The sequence below is a fragment of the Fukomys damarensis genome, unplaced genomic scaffold (assembly GCF_012274545.1).
Source record: "Fukomys damarensis isolate Sample0158 unplaced genomic scaffold, DMR_v1.0_HiC HiC_scaffold_4, whole genome shotgun sequence".
NCBI classification, from domain to species: Eukaryota; Metazoa; Chordata; class Mammalia; order Rodentia; family Bathyergidae; genus Fukomys; species Fukomys damarensis.
The window spans coordinates 68,385,143-68,409,873 of NW_022900916.1; the positions used below are offsets into that span (position 1 = coordinate 68,385,143).

At 45.8% G+C, this 24,731-nt stretch overlaps 1 protein-coding gene across 1 annotated transcript in view; it reads right to left on the reverse strand.

Moving 5' to 3' along the window:
• Positions 1-23,832, reverse strand: part of Slc28a3 (solute carrier family 28 member 3) — a 66,565-nt gene extending 42,733 nt beyond the window's left edge. Inside the window, exon 1 of the mRNA XM_010605528.3 lies at positions 23,665-23,832. Within this exon, the coding sequence (XP_010603830.1) occupies positions 23,665-23,739 (75 nt within the window). The 5' untranslated portion in view covers positions 23,740-23,832. The remainder of the gene's footprint in view (positions 1-23,664) is intronic.
• Positions 23,833-24,731: the final 899 nt, after the last annotated feature.

The window sequence follows — 24,731 nt, forward strand, 5'->3', positions numbered from 1 at the left end:
CCAGCTGGGTGGGTTGGTGCATGCCGCGGTCTCAGCGCTGTGGGAGGCTGAGGCAGGTCTGCCAAGTTAGAGCCCAGCCGGACGAGCCAGTGACTTGGTGACCGTCTCAAAATTTAAACATTTATTTTTTTTAAAGGAGGGGGCTACGTGGGCCCTGCTTTCAATCTCTAGTACTGAAAACAACCAAAACCAAACAACCCACCACGCAGAAACAAAGCGAAACAGAAAACCCTGTGGCTTCGCGGCACAAACGGTTTTTCCCGGCCGCCCGCAGACCCTGACCTGGCGCCTGCCCGCCGAGGCTGCAGCCCACCGGTGCCCAGGCCTGGAGAGGAGCTGCCCCCGGAGGAGGAACTCGGAAAAGTCACCATCACGCCCGCCGCCGCCCTTCGAGAGGAGATCTTCTCTCCCAGAACCGCCACGCAGACCTTTGGAGGCGCGGCTCCGTCCTGCCCCAGCCTGCGGTGTCCCGCACCCCTCCTTGCTCAGGGCTGCTTAGCAGATCCAGGCGGTGCCACGCCGACCTGCCTCTTCCTGCTTGCCTCTGACCCTGGCACGCACCCTGTCTATTTCTTCACTCACCGTGGCTGAAATCGGGCTCAGGCCCCGGGCCTCTGCCTGCCTTCGGTATTTAGGACTGTGCCTCGTGACCCCTCACTGCTTGAGCGGGGGTTCGGATCTGGCCTCCTTCTTTGACATTAACCTAATCGGAGAATGAGATCAAAAGCTCTGGATTGAACTTCCCCAAACGACTGATTTTTTGAGACGTCTACATGAGTAGGGTCTCCCCAGACAGGCCTGGCCAAACGCCTATAGAGTACAGAATCGTTGTCTTTTACTGTGAAGCTGACATTTATGCTGCTCATGTGGACTCGATAGCCTGGGATGATGTCAGTCCGGTTCGGCCAGAATTGCGTCCTGCATTTCTCTGACTCGGGCTGGTTCGTTTGACGAGGGGAAGATGGTACCATGAGAACGCAGGCACAGCGTTTGGGAAGGAAAGGACCGGAGCAGTCCAAAGTCTCGCGTGCGGCAGCTGCTCAGGGTGGCTTTGCCTGCCCTCCTCCCCCAGCCTTGTGTTGTCCACGAGATGCTGCCTGACCTTTTGGCTGTGGTTTTGCTGGGTCCCCCAAAGTTCAAGACACAGCTCTGAGTGGCAAGGCCTGCAAGAGCAGAGGGGATCCAAGCCCGGTCACGGGGCTGGTCCTTGAGTGGTTTGTCATTGTCCTCCCACCTGCTCTCGTTTGGCCACCGGAGAGCCACAGGAGGGAGCAGAGGGAGACTCTGCCAGATACCACACCTGACCTGGGGCTTCTCAGCCCTCGGGTGGGCGATAGACCGCTTTCTACTGTGCCGGAGTTACCCTGCTTCTCGCGTTGGGCGGTGGCAGCGCAGAGCTGATTACAACACTCTCCCTCCCTCAGCTGCCTGACATCTGCATCGGTCCTCATTTGTTTGTCTACTGATTGATGTGATTGCCATACTGAAGACTGAATCCAGGCAAGTGGATTCATGCATGCTAGGGGAGGCCTCCGCCGAGCTCCATACTTCCTCAGCCCTCTATTTTCAGCTTTTTATTTGGAGACAGCGTTTCACTAAGTTGCACAGGCTGACCTCAAACTTGCAACTCTCTTGCCTCAGCCTCCCAAGTAGCTGGGATTCTCAGCACTTGCCGTTGTGCCTGGCACTGTGTCCGGCTCACTGTCAGTATTTGATTGCCCTGAATGAACTCCGTGATTAACAGGCGAGTACTGTATCCTTCCTGCTCCTGAAGTAGTAGAGGAAGGCAGGGGTGAGATAGGCCATCCAGCTATTACAAGTCTGTCAGTCAGGAGCCCCAGGGCAAATAAGCAGAATGCCGATTCCAGACTGGCTGTGTTCTGAGCTCTGCCATCTTCGTCCTGCATTTACATCCGGCTCGGAGCCAAGGGAGCCTTTGACAGGACAAAGTGAGTTTCTGCTAGGACAGTGGTCCCAGTGCCTGATCTGCTGAGGGGGAATCCATCTAGGATTTGGGCTTCCCAGGCACCCCGCCTCTGTTCTCCCTGGAGTCTACTCCACCCTCTGGCGTGTACTTCTTTTCCACCGCCTGTAAACGTAAATCCTTGCTACATTTTCTGTGTATCTTTTCCAGTTCTTTGGTCACGGCACCAAGAACCTGGAAAGAATTTCTTTGGAGCCCAGAAGTTGGTGGCATTGCTGTAAAAAGCCAGTCTTCCCTCTGTACTTAACCGCTTCCGTTTTCTTGCCTTAAATTCACTCTCAACTCACTTCAGTTTGGCAGCCACCTCGCCACCCCTTGAACATCATTTATCTCAAAGTCAGTGGCTGCTACAACCCCGAGTCTGGTGTCTATCACGCGCGCACAGCGGACCCCTGCTTCCTCTTTGCAATGTTCTCAGCCTCGGTTTCAGTGATACCACACTTTGCTAGTTTCTCTTCCCACCGAGGAGGCTGCTTTTCTCTGTTCCGGCAGCCATAGAGCAAGCAGTCTTTAGATTCCGACTCACAGGCAGTAAACAGCTCCTGGGGCTCTGGTGCACTCGTTGATTCTCTGAGCCAATTCTCACTGTGAACTTAGTGCAGGGTATGCTGTGGTGCATGCTGACGTCTACATGTGTGGTCCTTGTTCTCAGAGAATTTAGAGGACAGCTGTGAACCCTAGACTATGAAACCAAGTAGAGTTGTGAGGAGAACTGTGTTCAAGTGCTGCACTACAGATTAATTGGAATGAACTTGGCTGTATCTAAAATTCTGAAAATATAACCTGCTTAGTCATGGGAAACTGAAAATGCTCTCACCAGCAAATTATCTTCCTATAGATAAGGAGGAAATGAGCAAAGATGTAACATTCTTATCTCTTATTTCCTTGTCTGATTTGTTTGTAGCAGGCAAACCTGAAAGGGAACAAAGTTCAGGCTACAAAGTGGTTATAGATTGCTCTGTTTATGAAAATGCTTTCTCCCTGGGTGCACCTGGCCAGCACCGAGAGGCTGTAGGTCCTTAGAGATCCATATTAAATATTATACACTGTATAATATTCAAGGCATACGAAAAGATAAGAGTACAACCTGTCAGTGAAGCAGTTTGGTCAGACCCGTCACAAGATGACTTATTTCTAAAATTAAGACTAAGAAGTGTGGCCTCAGTTCCTTGCTGAAATCTGTGACTGAAAGAAGAAGGAGAAAAAGGAGGGAGAAACAGAGGAAGGGTCTAAGACACTGCTCATTGTTTGTGAGCCATGAAGCACTTCTTTTAAATGGATGCTGATAAACTGGGGCGTGGTGGCTCACGCCTGTAATCCCAGCACTTGGAAGGCTGAGGCAGGAGGATCTCTGTGAGTTCAAGACCAACCTGGGCTACACAGTCAGCTCCAGGTCAGTCTCCACTACGTAGTGAGACCCTGTGTCAAAAAAAAAAAACCCAAATAAATAAATAAATAAAAGGATGCTGGTAAACTCATTTATGCCAAAAGTTGCAATTTTAAAGTGTTTTTACATGAAATATCTATCTATCTATCTATCTATCTCTATCTATATATTACCTAGAAAAATTCAAGGCATAAGAATTTGAAGAGAAAAATGTTTTATTATGCTCCGTTGTTTGTGGCAAAAATGCAGCACTAGGCATAAATGGCTGAAGTGAATCAGAAACACACGGAATAAATTTGCAGTGCATAAAAAGTTTGAGAAATGCACTTGGTAAGATAAGAAACAGATCCAAATAACCCAAAACTTCTAAAAAATAATTTCATGACGTTCTGTGATGAGACCCAGATGTGGAGCCCCGGGCACCCAGCCTGGCCAGGGACTAAGGCACCTGAGGTTTTCCAACTGCTCACCGGGCAATAGTTCAGGTCGGTGAGTGACGTCTTCCATAGGCTCCACGTGGGCGGATCCGATTGCTTTCCTAAGAAGACGCGGGTTCACATATGGATTTCCAGTTGGGTTTGGCTGTGCCAAAGGAGCAGCCCCAATAACGGGTTTAACTAACAGTTCTGATATTTGAGCATTGGCTGGGTGGCAGTGCCTTACACTCACGTCAGAGGAGCCCGTGAACAGAAGAAGCGGGGCATCGGTTTGCCTGTTTTCAGAGAAGAAGAGAAGTTGGTTCACCGGCCAGTGGTGGGGCCGCAGACCCAGGCCGTCTGACTCTGGAAAGAACTCCGAGCCCGGAGAAGCTGTACGTTGGCTCTTGCCCAGTGCACGGCCTTTCCTGGGACGCCCTGTCTCTTCGCCTGCCCTTTTCTCGGAAGCTCCTCCCTGTCTTCGCCTTCTTCCTCCGCGGGCACAAGAGGCCCCTGGCTGTCTGCAGCCCGTGTCTCGGCCGCACGGTGCCGTCGGTACCCGGAACGCGGCAGGCGGCCTCTTCCGCTCCCACCCGGGTTTTCTCGACCCTCCCCGAGGCCTCTCCCCGCTCCTCTGACTTATGAAAGCCTCGTGCTCTGCAGGGGAACGCGGAGGTGCGCAGTGGGCCCACAGGAAGCCAGCGGTCCGGGCTCCCGGGCACACGCTCACTGGCAGCCTGTCCCTTGGCCGATCCAGCGGACCCTGTGACCAGAACTTCGCCCGCTCTGTGTTCTGCCCCTGTAGGTCCGGCCTCACTGAAGCGCTTTTTCCTTTCGAACCCACCCACCTGCCCACACGGAGCAGTGTTGGCCGACCGACCTCCTCCTTTCGCATTCTCCTGAACCAGTGGAGGTTTAGCGCTCAGATACTTCAATTAGAAAACCGAAACTTCCTTAAAAAGTAGGAGCTGAAAGGGAGGGACGTGAAGAGGAAGCAAGTCCATGAAGGGACCGCTGTCCAGCTTCGTAGCTTGTGTGGTTTGTGTCCTCCCAAAAGTCAGGACAGCGAGGACCGGGGTAGCCCCTAGGGAGCAGATCTGCGCATCCTGGCCCCTTTTGGGCTGCGGTTCACACCTCCTCCTGTTGTAAACAGGTTTGCTGCATGTTAACGGGCTGTTTTCATATTGTTTGACCATGCAGGTTTTCCAGTATATTGTTTATGATAATAACCTTTTGGTCCAGATATTCTCCCTTTTGTTCTGTTGCGTATTCGATGTACTCCCAAGCCTCCTCTGAATCTGTCACCCTTCCAAATTATCTATGGGCGTACTCCTCGCCCTGTCTCTTCGCCTGCCCTTTTCTCGGAAGCTCCTCCCTGTCTTCGCCTTCTTCCTCCGCGGGCACAAGAGGCCCCTGGCTGTCTGCAGCCCGTGTCTCGGCCGCACGGTGCCGTCGGTACCCGGAACGCGGCAGGCGGCCTCTTCCGCTCCCACCCGGGTTTTCTCGACCCTCCCCGAGGCCTCTCCCCGCTCCTCTGACTTATGAAAGCCTCGTGCTCTGCAGGGGAACGCGGAGGTGCGCAGTGGGCCCACAGGAAGCCAGCGGTCCGGGCTCCCGGGCACACGCTCACTGGCAGCCTGTCCCTTGGCCGATCCAGCGGACCCTGTGACCAGAACTTCGCCCGCTCTGTGTTCTGCCCCTGTAGGTCCGGCCTCACTGAAGCGCTTTTTCCTTTCGAACCCACCCACCTGCCCACACGGAGCAGTGTTGGCCGACCGACCTCCTCCTTTCGCATTCTCCTGAACCAGTGGAGGTTTAGCGCTCAGATACTTCAATTAGAAAACCGAAACTTCCTTAAAAAGTAGGAGCTGAAAGGGAGGGACGTGAAGAGGAAGCAAGTCCATGAAGGGACCGCTGTCCAGCTTCGTAGCTTGTGTGGTTTGTGTCCTCCCAAAAGTCAGGACAGCGAGGACCGGGGTAGCCCCTAGGGAGCAGATCTGCGCATCCTGGCCCCTTTTGGGCTGCGGTTCACACCTCCTCCTGTTGTAAACAGGTTTGCTGCATGTTAACGGGCTGTTTTCATATTGTTTGACCATGCAGGTTTTCCAGTATATTGTTTATGATAATAACCTTTTGGTCCAGATATTCTCCCTTTTGTTCTGTTGCGTATTCGATGTACTCCCAAGCCTCCTCTGAATCTGTCACCCTTCCAAATTATCTATGGGCGTACTCCCCGCTTGGTTCCCCATATAGACATGGAATTAAAGGAGAAATTCTCTCATCTGAGGTTGCTTAAGTCTCTGAGAACTTTACATGAAATACAGTCTCTACTACAAGACCAGGTTTGACTCCAAGACCTTGGAACCACGGTAGAAGGGACCTTTCCCAGTTGTCCTGTCTACTCCTCTGGCTGTGAAGGTTACAGAACACCCGACGTGAATCCATCACAACCACCCCAAGCCCGGACCAAACAACAGTCCAGAGGCACGGAAAATGGAACATCATCAGCAAACCTGGAGAATTGAAAGTAAAACTCCGCTCAACTAGACCTTCATTATGATCTGGGTGAATTCCCTTGGGACAATAATAGCGTTGTCCAAAAGAAAACTTAAGTCATACTAAAAATGTTTGGGTACAATTAGCTGAATCCTTAAATTTGTCTGAAATATGTTTAAATGCTGATGTGAATTTTCATTATGTGCTTGGAAGATGTTTGGTTCCAATATGCACCCCACCTGAAAGTATTAGACCATATACTATTTTTTAAAATTTACTCTCTGTGCCAAATATAAAGGTTATACTTCCCAGTGTTTAAATCTTAAACAAACAGATGGTAAAGTTATTCCTTTGATTATTTCTGTGATAGGTATACCTTCAATTGGAATACATGCTGATAAGGCAGTTAGGAAATTAGCTTGCAAGGTAGTTAAAGGGTTAAAATACCACCTCTGCCACATTGACACTAATTAATCAAGAACTCCAAGAACAATGTTTTTATACAAATAAGTCTGGTATTATTAGAGATAAGATCAGAACCTTACAGGAAGATTTAGAAAAACACAGAAAGGAATTACACGAAAACCCCCTCTGGACTGGGCTCAATGGGTTTCTACCTTATCACCTCCCCTTATTGGGGCCCCTATTAGGGCTCCTGATATTATTAATCATCGGGCCTCTAATATTTAATAGACTTACGGCCTTTATTAAACAACAGATAGATACCATGCAAGCCAAGGCCATCCAAATCCATTACCATCATCTTGATCTGGCCGATTAGGAGGAAAATTATTTACAGGTCCAAACATCTATGAAGACCAGAAAATAAGCCTAACATCTGAGAGATCCAAAAAGAGAATATTACCAAGTCCTTACAGTCACAGTTACTGGAGGGCCTTGGAATATCCTTGAAGTCTTCTGGAGACTTCTCCTCTCTTACTACAGTTGACCCCAATGACGAGTAAGACAGTCAACGCCTGACTGATCAACCTAAGACAGGGGCTTCTGTCCAGATGTCAAGGCCATCTCTTCCTCTACCAACTACCCGGCCTCTACTTCTACTCTATGGTTAAAGCCTACTGACAAGATCAGGACACCTGGGATGGTCCTTCTAAACTAATTGGCCTCCACTCCTGGCTTGCGTGATATATATCTCTTCATTTTTTTTTTTTATACTGTAAAAAGGGAGGAGATGTAGGAGACCAAATATTCATATTCTCAGAGTTGTTTTTGAGCCTAACATAACCACCTCCATGTTTACATCTGAATCACCTCACTGGCACAGACGTGCCAATGACTGTACTAATGGCCTTGCTCATTTAATGACCTAATCTGTTACATAACAACTGTATCTCATCATAACTGTTACTGTACAATATGTTTCTCCTTTATCATTTTATGATTAGCCACTTCCTCTTACAAATTTGTGGTTTTTGCCTTTATATACTGCTTGTGCCTGCAAATAAACGAGACCTTGACAACTCTTTGCTTGGTCTCCTTCTCTCTGCGCCTCTCTTGTCCCATTTCCAGGTATCTCCCCTTCTCGAGCTCTGCTAATTACAAGCCCTGCTGGCCGGGGCACAGATCCTGTTGTGTTCCTGACATTTTATCTAACTCAGTCCATTCTGGAGATGGTACCATTCATCACACTAACCGAATGGTCAAAATTACTCTTTCAAAGCTCCAGGGGAAACAACAACAATAAAACAAAGCTTACAGCAACCCAAAGAGCATTGTTCAAGTAAAATGACCGGATCTCAGAAGGGCAAGCTCTGTGGCATCTTGACATGCCCTAATTCCGTCCCTTCCCCTAGACTCAGATAGCCTTGGGGTGGAGGGGGGGATCCTGCAACCACAGTGGCAGCCGGCAGCCTGAAAGCCTACGGGGTTGGAGCTTCCCTGGGGTCCAGTTCCTGAAAACTGCCATCACTCAACCTGCCCTCAGTTCATTAGAAGGACCTTCCACAAGCTGGGCTTGATTCCATTAGCGCTCACCCAGTACTGCTGCCCCGAGGGCAATTATTTAACAGAGGAAGCTGCCCAAGATGGCGGTGAAAGGTGGAGAAAACAGCAAGTGAAGCAAAAACTTAGAGGCAGTTGTAGGAAATGAAACGGCTCTAAGGACTTTGAAAATCTCACAGAATTACTGGGAATGTCACACATAACACATGACAAAGAATACACACTATACAGAATTAATTTAGTCAAGTCACTAAAATGACAGCGGCAATAAGTATGGTAGCCACAAATGGTAAAAATAATAAACCTCGGGGAAGAGGATGTAATTTATCTTCCAGGGTTGACACATTATGTGTCAAGAAGTCGAATTTTCAACAAAAGACTTTATAAAATGTGAATAAATGAGAAGGAACAGCCCATACAAAGGGGGAAAGATGTAGTCAATAGACTCTCACACGAGGAAGTTTTGCTGTTGAACCTAAGAGGTAATGCCCTGAAATTATCTATTTTATATTTGTTCCAAATGCTAAAGGAAACCATGTTCAAAGAACTACAGGGAAGCGTGAGAATGATATCGCAGTTAGAAAATATCAGTAAAGAGATGTATGCCGGGCGTCGTGGGGCATGCCTGTAATCTGAGCATTCGGGAGGCTGAGGCAGGAGGATCCCTGTGAGTTCGAGACCAGCCTGGGCTACATAAGTGAGTTCCAGGTCAGTCTCAACTACATAGTGAGACCCTGCCTCAGAAAAAAAAAATAAATAAAAAGAGGGAGAGAGAGAGAGAGAGAGAGAGAGACAGATATAGAGCCCCAGAGAGCTGTGGCCACGGCCAAGCACAAGCAGGCACAGTGGTAGATCCTTCTGGAGGGCAAGGGAAGAAAGGGCCAAAGGATATCTGAAGAAATGATTGCATCAAACCTCCCACATCGGATGGAAGCTTGAAAGCTGCCACAGAAAGGTGCCTCTTCACATGTAAGAGATCCTCGATAAAATAAAACCGACAACTGATTTCTCATCAGAAACCAGGAGGGCCAGAGAGATTCCATTTTGGACTGCTATGGGAAAAAGACTGCCAATCAGAAATTCCACATTTAGCAAAGCAATTCTTCAAAAATTAGGAGAAGACATTACCAGATAAGCTCACTAGGAGCAGACCTTCCCTACAAAAAGCACTGAAGGAGCCCTTCGGCGTGAGGTAAGAGGGCGTGATGTAGTACGCTCAAATCCAACAAAGGAATAAAAAAAACTTTAGTAACGTCGATTACACACATAAATATAATGTATTTTTGTTGTAACACTGCTCTGATATCACTTAAAATACAATTGCACATGGAAATACTTCAATGACTGTGTTGGCGGGCTCACGTGTATAACTAATTTGTGTGACGATACCGTAAAGAAAGGGAAAGGGTCTGCACTAAGTCTTTGCGTACTAGTTGCGGTAAAGGGGTGGCAGGGAGGAAGGGGAACGGGAATAGAGAAGAACCAAGACACATCACGTGCAGGTACGAATTCCTCATGGTGAATGTGATCGCCGTGTACACCTAAAACGTACCCATACTCTTAATCAAAGAAATGAACGTTCACCTTGGGCGCGACACCCAGCTGAGCCGAGGCAGCGCGTTTCTGGGCGTGGAAGACCGCGCGGGAGTGGCGCACAAGGAGGGCAGCAGGGGGCGCTGCACGCTGCTGATCTCCCAGGAGAAGCTTGCCATGACTGGTTTTCCTGGTACAAACCCAGCTGTTCTTGTCATCATCCTCGCTTTCATGAGACATTGCTGTGGGTTCCAGGCCCCAGGTGAACTATTCTGGACTCTAGCACGCAGACAGATCTCTTGTACTGTTCCGTATTTGACTTTTTCAGTAAATAGCATTAGTTAAGACTATAAATTTATGTCCCATATTAAATCTATTCCCCTGCACACCCTGACTACAACATGACTGAAATCAAATTGGTGTTAAGCCGAATAAGATTCTTACAAATTGTGATATTAATGATAATGCCCAAGACTGTCTCCTAAACTATACTGCAGAAACATACTAAAAAATTGACAGAGGAGTTAAATTGGTACACTAGGAAATACATATTTAATACAAAAGAAGGAAGTAACGGAGGTGGGAAAGAAATTTTATATCTTTATATTTACCTGTGGATCTGCAAGTTCAGAATCCATGGCTCCAAGCAATCCTGGATTGTAAGCATTTGTGAAGGGCTGCGTGTCACTCAGTGTCGGGGTGCGTGCTCAGTGTACACAAGATCCTAGGTTTGAGCCAGGGGAGGAAAATATCTGAACAAATATTGTATCTGTACTGAATGTGTACAGACTTTTAAAATTGTCATTATTCCCTAAATGCCGTATAGCAACTGTTCTATCACATTTACATTGTGTTAATATTCTAAGCAATTTGGAGGGGAGTTAAAATATAGGAGAGGATGTGTGTGTACTACACCCAAACAGCACACCATTTTATGGAAGGAGCCTTAGCAATGTGGATTTTGGTGTCTGTGGAGGTCCTGGAAACAATTTGCCACACATATCAAGAAACAACTCTGTGTGAGAGTGTGCATGTGTGCGCGCGTGTGTGTGATATGCAGGTATATGTCTCACTTTATTAGTACTTACATTAAATACAGAGGGAGTGATTCTTCAATTAAAAAGCAGAAACTCACTAAATGAAGAAGAAAACCTGATTCAGATACATGTTACCTATACGATGCATTTTAGATTCCAAGACCTAATAAGATAAAAGGATAGGAAAATATGTGCCATACAAATAGTAAACAAAAAGTGTCTATAATACCAGATAAAATAGATTTTAAGACAAAAACTGTTAGACCAAAGACATTTATAATTATTAAAGGTCAAGTCATCAAAGAGCTAAGTGTTGTAAACATATTTGTAACGGATCTCTGAGACACATGAATCAAACATGGGAAGAGTTGCTGGGGATCAGGGCCCATGCCAATCCTCCCAGCCACTCAGGAGGCTGCGTGCTACAGGTGAGTCCACATGGGTGACTCAGCTTAAAGGAAAATTAATATGAGGGGATGGGGATGTAGTTCAGCCACAGAGTGCACGCTTAGCATGTACAAGGCCCTGGGTTTAATTCCCAACAATGCAAAAACAAGTAAAAACAGAGGAAAATAGTGATAGAAGTCAAGGGATAAGCAGACAATTCAACATGAGCTGGCTATTTCAACCCTCAACAGGGAATCAAGCAAGTAGAGAGAAGATCAGTAAAGAAACAGAGGAACCAAATGACCCTATAAACCAAACATCCAGCAGATAGATACAGAACATTCCACCAGCAGCAGAATACATACACTTTCTTCTCAAGTGCACTTGCGAAGGTCACCCAGGCTAGACCATCAGACCAAAGCAAATCTCAATAACTCTAAAAAGATGAAAGTAATAAAATGTATCTTCTCTGATCATACTAGAATGAAATTAGAAATGAGTAATATAAGGAAAGTATGTGGAAATTAAACATACTCTTCAATAATACACGGATTAAAGAAGAAATCAGAAAGGAAATTAGAAAATAACTTTGTAAGAATGAAAATGAAAATATACTATGCCAAAATTTAAGAGATGGAGCTAAAGCAGTGTTTAGAGGGAAATTCAGAGTAGTCATTGTTTATATTAACAAAAAAGAAAGATCTCAAATCAACCTTCTCCTGTGAGCACAAAGAAACCCCAGAAAAGTAAACCCAAAGCTAGCAAATGGAAGAATGTAGTAGAGTGGTGATAAATAAGACAAGACAAAATAAAACACACACACACACACACACACACACACACACACAGCTGACCAGATCAATGAGACACAAAATAATTTATTCTTTAGAAAAGAACAAAATTGAAAAATTCTTAATAGACTCAAAGAAAAAAGACAGAAATAACTAAAATCAGAAATATAAGTAGGGCCATTATTACTGTTGTTACTACAGAAATGAGGAGGGTATGAAGAGAATACTACTGAGGTAGGTGATTAGGGCTGGGGAGCATGTGATTGCAACCTGTCAGACCTGGACCACAGGACCCAGGATGAAAGCAGTTAGGACAACTGTCCCAGTGCCTGATCTGCACAAAGGAGAAGCCATGTAGGATTCAGGGTACAAAGGAGCCCTGCCTCTGTCCTCGTGATAGCTGGGAGCCCGCTTACCACCCACTGTCACTCTTCAGAGTGTACTTCTTTTCTATGGTCAGTCAGTGTGTATCCTCAACACCTTTTCTCTGTGTCTTGTCCAATTCTTTGTTCAGGACATCAAGAACCTGGAAAGAATCTCTTTGGGGACCCAAACTGAATAATACTCTGAAGAAATGTCTTACTTTTCTCCTGGCTGAGACAAAATACTCAACACCCCAAATTAAAGGGGGAAAGTTTTATTTAGCTCACAATTTGTAGAAGTTTCAGTCCATAGTCAGCTGACTCCAAGGAAAGGTGGCATCACAGAGGAGAAACAGTTAATGGTGGGCAGAAGACAGCAAAGCAAGAAGAAATGACCACAGGTCTTTCTATTTCTTACATTTTATCCAGACTCTTCAGGGTGGGCAGCACTCATACCCTTAACCCTAGTGCCTTTGATCCTAGCACTGCACCAAGAACCAATTCCAGCCTCATACACTATAGATTCAACCACCTCTGAAAAAGCCACCTATGCCCTTATGAGGCTTTGGGGGACATCTGTCATGCCTTGCCTGAAGGAGACCACCACAGAAACCATGCCATTCTCTGCAAACAACAGGATGCAATCTCCCTGGTGCCAAGAAGTCCAGTGATTTTCTGCACACCTGCACTGACTGTCCTTGAACCCTCAATTATAAACATTTCTTGTGATCATAAACCCCCCTTTCAATACTTATATAATCATGATTCCCTTCCCACCTGGCTGCTAATTTCTCCGTTTTGATGTTAGTCCCTCCACACACAGATGAATCTCTTCCAGCTAGTAGCTACTATTTCTCTCTCCCATGCCAGTCCAACTGCACAGGCATATAATAAATATGGCTCTCCCAAGCTAGGTGTCAAAATCTATCCGTGATTTTCGTCCATGCTCACTGGAATAAACTTTATTTTTTTCCTTCACAAAGCCTGTCTCTGAGTTAGTGGTTTCACGCAGTCCGTTTATAACAACAACTAGACCCAAACCAGAATATTCCATCCCTGGCCCCCAAAGGCTCATGTACATTCCTTTACACAAAAGGCATCTAGTCCATCTCTAGGAGTTGCCAAAGTTCTAACAGCTTTAACATTGCTGAAAAATCCAAGTCCAAAGTCTCCTCTGAAAATTAAGGCAAATTCTTGGCTACCAACCACTGTATAAATGGAAAGAAAGTTAAACACTTCCAACATTCAATGGCACAAGATAGACATTTCTATTCTAAAGGTTCCAAACAGAAGAACAGCAAGGAATGGGAACAAAGCAAGAACAGAATGCAGCAGGGCAAACATGAAGTCCCACAGTTCCACTTCCAGCATCCCTGGCTATTGTGGCAAGTTGTGAGCTCCAAAGGGCTTGGGTGGCTCCATCCCTATAGTACTTCTGATGATTGCAGCCACTTCTGATGACTATGGCTTCTCTCTTGGGCCAGCTCTGCTCCCTGCTTGCAGTTTTCCTCAGGTGACCCATGTTCCTAGGTTCTCCGAACTTCTGGAGTCTCCGCTCCACACTCACAGCTCAGACTGCCCTCTCTGGGCACCCCGCCTAGCCTCCCAGGCCTTCTTCTGGAATGTGGTTCCTGACTTTACAACTCTTGCATTCTGCATGAGCCTAAAGCCAGAACCTCATGGATTCCAAGGTCTGCTATCAGCTGGGGCAGTAGCCAGGCTTCCTTCTGTCTTGGCTGCAGAGGTCCAGTGCCTATGAACCAAATTGGAGAAACAACTTCCCTAGGTCCCTGCCATTCTGGAACATGGGGCTCCGGGACACTCTTCTCAAAGCAAAGTCTTTTCACTTTTGCAGTGTTGAGGCTGCAAAGGCTGGACTCTTGATGCTTCTTTTGATGCCCTCAGGCCATCTTTTCTAGTCTCTTCCTTCTCGGCAATCAAGGTCTCCTCTGCTCTACCTTTGCAGGCTACAACTTTGCTGGCCCTCCCCCACCCCACCCCGGCCAAACTCAAAACATTTAAAAAATCATTCTGCTTGGCAATTTGCTTTTGGTTCTCAACACAAATCTGGCTAAAAGCCCCCAACAGCAACCATGCCTCAACATTAGACTGCCTTAAAATTTCTTCTGCCAGATTAGTCTGCCACCCTTAATCTCAGTCTCAGGCAAAGTCTCTGGACAGTAGCAAAATGCAGACAAACTTTCTGTCAAGGTATAGCACACATCATGTAGAGTCCAATAACCAATGCAGTCCTTCTTTCCACCAGAAACCTCCTAAGCCTGTCTATATGGGCAGGATTTCTATCAGCTTTCTGATCTGAGCTCTGATCAGAGTCTCCTATCAAGTCCTGCCTAAGGTATTCTAGGTCTACCTTTACATCTGGCATCTCTGAAGCTTTCTAAACTCTTACCATAAGCCATTCCCAAATGGTCCTAAACCACATGGTCAGGAATAGTCACAGCAATGACATTACTTCTCTGGTACCAAATTCTTAGTTTCTTTTCTCATTGTTGAGAAAAAGCCCCACCTCTGACTGTGTGACACTTTCGGAGGGACATCTAAACAGAAGCCAAAACAGAAGATACATGTCAAAAAAATTAGATAATTCTGAAAAACATACAAAACATCTAAACTATTTCAAGAAAAAATATGTAAATCTCTACAGATCTATAACAAGATGGATTTTCAATGAGTATACTCAAACCTCCTAAGAAAGAAAAGTCCAGGGGATAAAAAAGAGTTAAGAAAAGAAGAAAGATAAAAGAAAAAAGAAAAAAAAGACAACTAAAATACAGACTAAAAGAGGGAACATTAGTACTAATCTTAGGGAAATAAGCCTAAGGTTGTTACTTTATTTTTAATTTTGTGGCATAAATATGGTGGCCAGGTACTTCAAGGGTGAGGAGAATCAGATTTCTTTTTTTTCTAAACTCCAAAACCAAAAGCTATGACCTTACGGGAGGCATCCAATACAACCGGAAGTGGTTGTTGAGTACTAGAAATGTGACTGAAGATTTGAACTTAATTTTGACTACCTGAAATTTAAATTGAAAAATGGACAAAAGATTGCTATTGTAGAAAATATTTAAGTATGTTGGAAGCAGCTTGCTTATGTCTTTTTTTTCAACTTTGAATTTATATGAAATTTAAAAGTAGAACAAGTATTTCTGATATTTAGTATCAGAGTTGACATGTATGGTAAGTATGAAACAAGCAGTAGATTTCAAAGATTTGATATGAAGCAAAGGATGTAAAATATCTTGTTAATTTTGATATACTAAGATAAATAAAATTGTTAGATTTCCCTTGCCTCAAGATGGCTGCTACATAAAACAGTAGCCCCCTTCCCATAATGCTCTGCACCTTAGGATGGCTGCCACATGGAATAGCAGCCTCCATGTTAAATATGGCTTCTCCTACCAAGGGACAGCCTTTTTCCCATTACATCTCTCTTCATGCCTAAAGGGTAACCTGATACTTGCTACCTCTGAGTAACCAGTGATGTTACAAGTCCCTCCTAGTGATGCCACAGGCTCCTCCAATCTCTTAATACTAACTTACTCAACTCCACCCCAGCTCAGGTTAACCTCACCCCATTCTTATAAAAGAAGCTCTCATGCTGCTTTTCCCTTGTTAGGAGACAGCCCCACAGATCTTCCCCACAGTAAAGGCTTGTTGTAGTCCTCGCCTGGTCCTGGATTTTTGGCTCATTTACCTAATAAAAATATATTTAAAATCAGCCGTACTTGTTTCATTTTACACTTTTGATGGACTTGTAGGAAAAAAGTATAATTACATATATATGGCCTGCACTGTATTTTTATTAGACATTTTTGCCTTAGTCCTCTACAAATGATCTGCATGCATACAAGTTGCTGATGATTGCCTGTCTTCTTTCCAGAGCCTCAATTGCTAGTGTGTAAGTGGTTGCTCTTGTAAAGGAAGCTACTTTAACAATGTTTGAATGAGGGGAAAACTAAGTCCCTAAATGCTTTTACTCCACTGTCATAGAAGTGACTTGGGGTAGAGACAGCTAGGATTTTATCCCCTAGAAAGAAATGTAGGAACAATGGATATAGGAGCAAAGAGGATAATATGCATTAAAAAAAATTCCTACACACACACACACACTGATCACAGAAGCAGATTATTGTAATGTGGTTTCTGTATTTTATTTCACCCATGGCAAGGCATCCAGCCAGCTCCAACAAAGTTTGTCCTGAGCTGTAGAAACTGCTCACTAAATCAAGAGGGATTTGTACCGACCTCCTTGAGCAGTATGTGAAGGGGAGATAGTAGATGCCTCTTTACTTAGCATTGTTACTTCCAACCACAGAACTTTCATATTCAAAGTGCCCTGCTGAGAAGTCCCTATGGGATTCACACTCAGTTTTGACCTCCAATTAACACACTCTCCAAACCCGCCTGGCTGGCTCACCAAGCAGTGCGCTGAGTCATGCAACCCCTTTCCTGTTGTGCTAAGGAGGCCAGACTCCCCAGTGGAGGATTTTCTCTGGATTTCCCTAGATGAGTTCCACCCAAGTGACTTCAGAGCTGCAGGCTCTATGCCTCAGAGCCCACCTTGACAAGACTGATGCTTGTTCCGAGGAGGAGGGAACTTGAGCTGGATGCCAGGGGGTATCTCTTAATAAAAGCATGCCTTCAAAAACTTGCCTGAATTGTCTCCTTTAGAAGTTCTGGGACCTTCCTGCTGTCACTTTCATCTCTCTCCCTTCTTGGGGTCCTGCCTTACCTCCTTTGAGTTTAAAAAAAAATCTGCCAGTTTTCTTATTCCAAAAAAATCTTACCCTAAATACGGACATGCAACACATGTGTGTGGAGCGGGGAACTTAAAAAAAAAAAAAAGGCGAAACAACTGGATTTCCACATGAAATGAGACATCTTGACTCTACCTTCCATAATACTTTATATGTAATGTCAGGAGACTTAATTTTAGGGGACATTAGAGACTGCAAGGTGAAAAGAAGCTTTTAGAAAATATGGGAGAAAGCCGGCCATGGTAGTGCAGCACTTAGGAGGATGAGGCAGGAGGATTGCTGCAAGTTCCAGAGCAGCTTGGGCTGCAAAGTGAGTTCAGGACCAGCCTGAACTACATAATGAGACCCTGTTGCAGGAAAAAAATGATATAATATAATACAAGCACACACACTGAAGGGATGGTTGGGACTTTTTAGACTGTCTCTTCTGCCCCTATCGTTTTTTGTTGTTGTTTTTTAAAATTTGAGACAGTGTCTCACTAAATTGCTTGTGTTGGGCTTGAACTCTTGATCCCCCATGTCAGTCTCCCAGAATGTTGGGATTACAGGTGTGTGCCACCATGCCTGGCCTTAGGGTAAGTTTCTTAAACAGGATATAGAAAAAAGGAAAAAAAAAAAAAAGATTAACGGGACCACATATAACTAACCTTCATTCACCAAAATACACTGCTAAAAGCTTGGAAACAGCCTAATTGTCCATTAACTGGATAAAGATTGGATAAAGAATACATGTTTGTTTTCTTTGTTTTGTTTTTAATAAAATGGAGCACTACTCAGCCATAAAGAACAAGAAACTAGAGAGATCTGTAACTAAGTGGATATACATTGAGGGCATGCTCTTAAGAGAAATTAATAGGGCACACATGTGTAAATAGCAAATAGTTTCTCTGGTGTGATAAACTAAAAGTATAAATAAGAAACAAAATGTATAATTGATATTATGTAATAGGAAAAAAAGGTCTAAAGGAGTAGGGGAAGTGGGAGTGGTAGGGGAAAGCTAAGAGGGGAGAAGAAAAAAATAAGAGAAAAGAAAAAGTGGAAACAAAATGTGTATAAATACGGAAGGGTGGAGAGGCTGAAGGGAGGGTAGGGGAATGAGCAAAAAATAAGAACCAAGATACATCATGTAAAGGTAAAGGTACAAGATCCCAGTGATGAATGAACTGTATTGTATACCTAAAAGGAAAAAAGGAAAAAAAAAAAAAAAAGACTGAAAGACATCTTGCCAGGTGATGGTGCACTCCTGTAATACCAAAACTTGGGAGGCTGAGGCAGGAGGATCGCCATGAGTTGGAGGCCAGCCTGGGCTACACAGTGAGTTCAAGGCCAACCTGAACTATAAAATGATACCTTGTCTCAAAGCAACAACAATAAGAACAAAAGAAAAAACAAAGATATCTTTAGGAGATAAAATACATCTACTAATCACAACCGACAAAGGGCCTATGACCAGAATATATGAAGAACTCTTTCAAATCACTAAGGAAAAGTCAAAATCTTGCAGAGAAAATAAAGAAGAGACTTGAAGGGGTGTTTCAGTGTTGGCACCAAACGACAAATGACAGGAGGTGTCTGTGCTGTATAGTGGGGGTTCAGTCGACAATGAGGTGCATAATGGTGCTGGCCCCACATGGCAGGGTACAGATGAAGAATTCCCACTGCCCGGAGAGGGTGTAGGTGTTGTGAGGTTGTAGTGTGAGGCATTGCTAGTGTTTGTGGTGGTGGTGGTGTAAACAAACCTCCTGCACTGATAGTTGTAGGAAAGTACAGAATATAACACTTACTAATGCTGACAAGTGACCCTGGCTGGTTTATATATTCACCATGCTATACTCTTTATCTTATTTTAGAGTATTCTTTTCCTACTTCCTAAAATACTTAACGGTACACAGCACATGAGGCAGGGGATCAGGCCATGGAAAACTGGCTGGGCAAGTGGGCTTGGCCTGACATCACAGTTCCCGAAGCTCTGCGCTGGGACCAATCACGGAGCACTATCTTCAACTCTTCCTGCAGGAACTTGAGCAGTTTTTCCACAGGATGGTCTAGATCTGACCTAGCCTGAGGTGTAGGAGATACAGAGGTGACCACCAAGCTGGGAACTCTCTCAGTGGCCCACTCTGTGGCTGCAGGATGCATCTCTTTTGTTACCTTTCATTGGCCTGCAATGAAATTGCAGAGCAGCTCTTATATTTTTCTCCCTTTAATAAATGTAAAACCTTAGTACATTTTAGATGTACCTTGACCAGTTCTTTGTTTAGGAAAGGAAGAACCTAGAAACTACCTCTAGAAGGAGACCCCAGCACTCCAAAACCCAGTGAAAGGAGCCTCATTGGAGAGGCCATGTCAAGTGATTGGCCTATACATCTGGGTTTGTGTTCGTGTGCTCTGCAATGTTTATACAACTTGGAGATGCCCGTGGGTGTATTTCTTGCGACACATCCTGTTATATGCGTGACTATTCCGCTGCACTAGAATGGCTGAAATTAAGAGCCAGCTGAATACTGGTGGTGATGTGGAGGAGAAACAGGAGCTCCGGCTCTGCTGGTGGAGAGGTAAGGAGGTGCAGTCATTTAGGAAACCGGGTTAGCGTTATTAGCCAAAGTTGAAAGTATTTGATCCAATGACAGACACAGCAATTCCACTTCCGGAGCAACTCAGAGCGAATTGTAAAGGTTCCCCCTGAGCATGTACAAGGGCATTCATAACGGTATCGCAGGAACTCAGAAAATCTCAAATGGTGCGGACACTAAGACACATCGGCGACCATGGAACAATTGCGGGCCAGAGCACCGCGCATCAAAGAAGCTGGATGAAGCGCGTGCAGTTACAGGCAATTCCACAGATGACTCCTTGAAACAGAAAACTGAGCAGAGGGGCCAGATATTGAAAGAACTCATCCTACTTCCTTCCATGTGCATTTTAAAATAAGTGAAGAATATATTTTACATGTTTCTGGTTAGATAAAGTTCAAAATCAGCAAAAGTGCTGCCTGAGGAATACAGATAAGCCAGGAAGCATTTGCTCTGGATCTGGGAGAATGGCAGGCCCTGGGGTCCTCCTGGGGAGAAGGCCATCGTGGCGCCGTGCAGGTTTGGGGCTGCTGAGGGGTGGCGAGGCCCCATTTCCTGACCTGAGTGACCGTCAACTTCTTAGGGAGGAATGCACTTGGCTTCCTGTGTTTTCCTCGAAGCCTGTGCCACCCTTGCTCCTGAGAGCCTGGCCTTCCCTGGGCCTCCCTCTGAGGTGGTCTTCTTCCTCACACTTTTGCTTATCTCTATGGTCTCCTAGAGAAGCTCAGATGGATGTAGGATAAGGGTTTTTCCACTTTATCTAGACTCTGTGGTCATCCAAATTCCAAGGAACAGGCCTCAGACGGAATGTATTTTCTTCCTTGTTCTAACCTTATTCCTAGATTTCCAGTCCAAACAAAGGGAGTCCCTTCCATGCTGACCTCCCAAGCTGGAAACAGCGACTCCTCATTCCTTCAGCGGGCCCGGTAGCTGGGGCCTGGTTTTCAGAGTGCACACGTCCGTGTTACATCTACTTTTCTGTACGGTAGCTCGTCCCAGTCCCTCGGCGGTTCTGACACGGTCCCCATTGTCACCCTACCTTATGGAGGCGAATGAAGGGGCAGACCAGAGCGGCACCTGTGCCCGTCCTCTAGCACTTTGGACCAGCCCTGGGTCAGTGTTAGAACCTCCACCACAGCACCATGTCCCCACGTCTGGCCTCATGAGATGGTCCTAGTGCCCTCGTTGACCTGGTTCTGTTTCATCTCCTTTCACAGGACTACTCGGGACATCACAGAAATGGTAATTCGACCTCGTCAATTTCCAGCCATGTCCCTCAAAGGTGTTAGTGTGCCTGGAGGGACTGGCCTGCTCCATTTCCCCGGCTCCTGGTCCACATCCATCCTGGACACGTGCTTATCTTTTTGAGGTCCTGCACTGTGCACAGCTAGCCCTGTTTGTGTGTGAGGCTTAGCTCACCTCCTCTGTGATGCTCTGTCAGGCTCCTGCTGGCTCAGTTCCAATTATGTGTTTACTTACTATGTACTTGGTGCAGGCTTAATATTTTTTAAAAAAGTTTCATGATGTTGCAATTGCTCCCCCCCCACTATACTTCGTTTTGTTTTGTTTTGTTGAGACAAGGTCTTGCTATGTAGTTCAGTCTCATCTTCAACTCACTAGGTAGCTCAGCCTGGCCTCACACTCATGATCCTCCTGCCTCAGCCTTCTGAATGCTGGGATTGTAGGTGTGCACCATCACACCTAGCCTGCTATGCTTCTTGAGGACAAAAATAGTGTACCAGTCTCTCTTGGTGTGCCTCTTAATGGTGGCCGAGTTTAGGGGACAGGCAAAAACTCTTGCTACTTATGAAGGGGGCCTCAGGCCACACCACCTTCATAATACACTCCTCCTGTCAAAATGCAGCAAAACCTGGGTTTGTGAGCATAATTTGTTCAGGGGACATGCAGGTAATTCAAAATACTTGTACATCAAAGTAAATTTCCCTGTAAAAAATAATGCATACTCAGATGATTTGTTCCACTATCCAAAAATACTCATGAAAAGTGATTAAATACTGTAATCTAATACAAAATAATAAATAAAATGCAAAATATAAAGAAAAATAAACAAATTAACCTGCAGTTACCTTTGAAAACCTTCATGGCTGGTGTGAGGGAGACAAGAGAGAGAAGGGCTACTGTGTAGGACGACTTTCACTGTCACTAATGGGATCGCTGCTGTCTGTTGGCTCAGTGCAATGCTTTTCTTTATCTTTCTTTCTTCTTTTCTTTTTTCTTTTTTCTGGTACTGGGGATCAAACTCGGGACCTGGTGATTGCAAGGCAGGCAGCAGCACCACTGAGCTAAATCCCCTGCGCAATCCTTTTCTTTTTGTGCAACTTTAATAGGGGATCTATCCCACGACACTTGCTTTTGCCTCTTTTTGGGAATTTCCTGGAAATGCGACATTGCACTGTCATTAAACAGATTCACAGTTCACACCGTACAGCCTTGTTCAGGGGGTGCTTTTCTACAGAATTTTTCTCACGTTTTACACATCTCCCTAACTCACTTGAAAGTAGGGCTTCCTCTGGCTTTTTCTCCTGCTGCTCTGCAGATGAGATCTCCACCATAAACTTCTGCTGTTGGGAGATGATCACCCACAGTCCCAGAGAGAGAGAGAGAGAGAGAGAGAGACGGATGGGGAGAGGGAGGAGCCATTGGCTCATGTGACATTGGTGCCGTGTATTACTTATACTTCAAATATCGAGTTATATCTATGAGCAACTTTTGCTCATCTTGAGGAACACTCACAGGGCAAATTACTTGCGACCCAAGGTTTTTCTGTACTCAGGCCTAAAGGCAATTGAGCAAAAGCAGATACAGAGGGCACTCTGCCCTTCTCTGTCTTACTAAAAGCAGACCCAGATGTCCCTCCCATCATCGGCACACTCTGTCCCAAACAGGGAAGGACAGCCTCTACTCCAGTAAGCAGGAATACAGAGCAGAGTCTGCGTAACCACCGCTTCTTGTAAGTCACCTGTTCCTCCACAGGCTCCCTCCTCACACTTCCTGGTCACCATGTCACAATGCCATCAGCCCTAAAAATGTCCACACCTCTTTTCCTTCATCTGTCGATGTGTCCTTTATCACTGATTCACAAGTGTCAGGAACTGGAAGGGTGGAGGAAGGTTTCTCTCCCTCCTTCCAAGCTGTAAGAAGGGCATTGCGGTGACTGCTACTCCGGGGCTCAGGAAGGACACAGGGACTTGTGGTGGAAGAGCCGGGGCTCGTGTCAGACTTCTCTCACCTGCCCCTGTCCCTGTTAGTACCTGAAAGCTCTGATTTGCTTAGCTATGACCATGATGCCCGGGAGGTTGTGGACCCCACTCATGTGGACCTTATCTCTTTCCCAAAGTTCTCACGTTGAGAGTTGGGTCAGGGTGGGAAACACAACTGGAAAAGCTCTGAAAAGCTCCACTCGGCACCCAGTAAAAAACATTTGTTCCTCCTGAGACTGTGCACCCAGCCCTGGCCAGAGCAACATTAATCCCGCAGTGAGTGTTGGCTGATGACTGGCTTGTGAAACCCAGCCACTCGGGGGCAGACACAGGGGCCACCAGCAGATGGAAGCCGCGGGACCCGGTTTAAAGAAGGGAATCCAGAGCTATAAGTCCATGCAGGACCTGATCTCCCCCTCCTTCCCTCTTCCCCTTTCACCAGTCCTTTGGGAAGGTGCCTGCAGGTAAACACTGAAACTGTGCAGTGAAGTGAGCCCCAGGGAAGGCAAGGGAGGAGAAGGCAGTTTTGTTTCTGAGTGACAGAGCAAATTCTGATCAAAAGAGACTTTTCAGGTTTGTCAACCCAGAAGAGCCCAAGGAGAAAAAAATAATGGGCTCAAAGTACGCTGTTAAAAATCTTGATAATCCCACTGCTTCAGCTAAGAAAGTCGCCAAGCGGCAGAGAAAGACCACTGTTTCCATGTACGTGTTCTCAGACCGAGAAGAGAGCTGCTCACCTGGAAGCTAGCGTTGCTGTAGCCCTCACTTCTGACGGCTGCCGTGCGTGTCAGCTCCATGTTGAGCTCTGCCATCTGGGCTCCGAATGCCTTTCCAATGGCTGAGCAGATGTCCTCCTGAGCTGGGCAAGAGCAAAACAAAAACCTCAGCCTCTGCTGATGTCACAAGGCCACCTGCTGCCGGGGAGACTTGGGCATTGCTTCACTTTGGAGACTTCTCAATGACTGGGACTGGACCGGGCCGGGGTGGGGCTGCAGGGGCAGAGGGGCGGGACAGAGGCCTCCAGGCAGGCCCGCCCTCCTCACTCACCTTTCCAGTCACTCCTGAAGTTGGCTTCCCCTTTTCTTCCGGAGAGAAAACTTCGGGAGTGCACAGCAGAAAATGACACTTTCTCTACAGCCCTCAGTGAAACAGTCTGTGTCCGTACGGGGTGCTGGGGACCAGGATGGTGGAGGAGGCAGGGACTGCAAGGGTTGGTTCCCATCGCGTTTCTTCTCTAGTGCGTGTTATATACACAGATATACAACTCTGCTTGCCATGGGGAGAAACTGAGGCTTAGGCAAGTTTACAAATTGTCCAGGGTCATGTAGGTAATAAACGGACAATGAGAAGTCAGGTTCAGGTCTGCTCATTGGAAAGCCTTTCATTGTATCCCTACTTCAGACTGAGCAGCTTTCAAAAGTCCAACTTAGGAAAAGTACACCGAAGTGGAGGATAAATGAAGGATGACTCTGCTCACCTAATAAAAGGATGCTTTGTTTTGAATTAGCTTTAGAATTCTTTCAAAATAGGGATTCATCCCTCTGATGTTTAATCATTATTATTAATTAATTAATTAATTTATTTTTGGTTTTTTCGAGACAGGGTCTCCCTAGGTGGTTGAGACTGACCTAGAACTCACTATGTAGCCCAGGCTGGTCTCAAACTCATAGTGATCCTCCTGCCTCAGCCTCCCAAGTGCTGGGTTGCAGGTGTGCGGCACCATGCCCAGCCCCTACGATGTTTAAAATGATCTACTACTATCTAGTAATTGTTCTAATTGTGTGGCTTCTGTGAAAACAAGGAA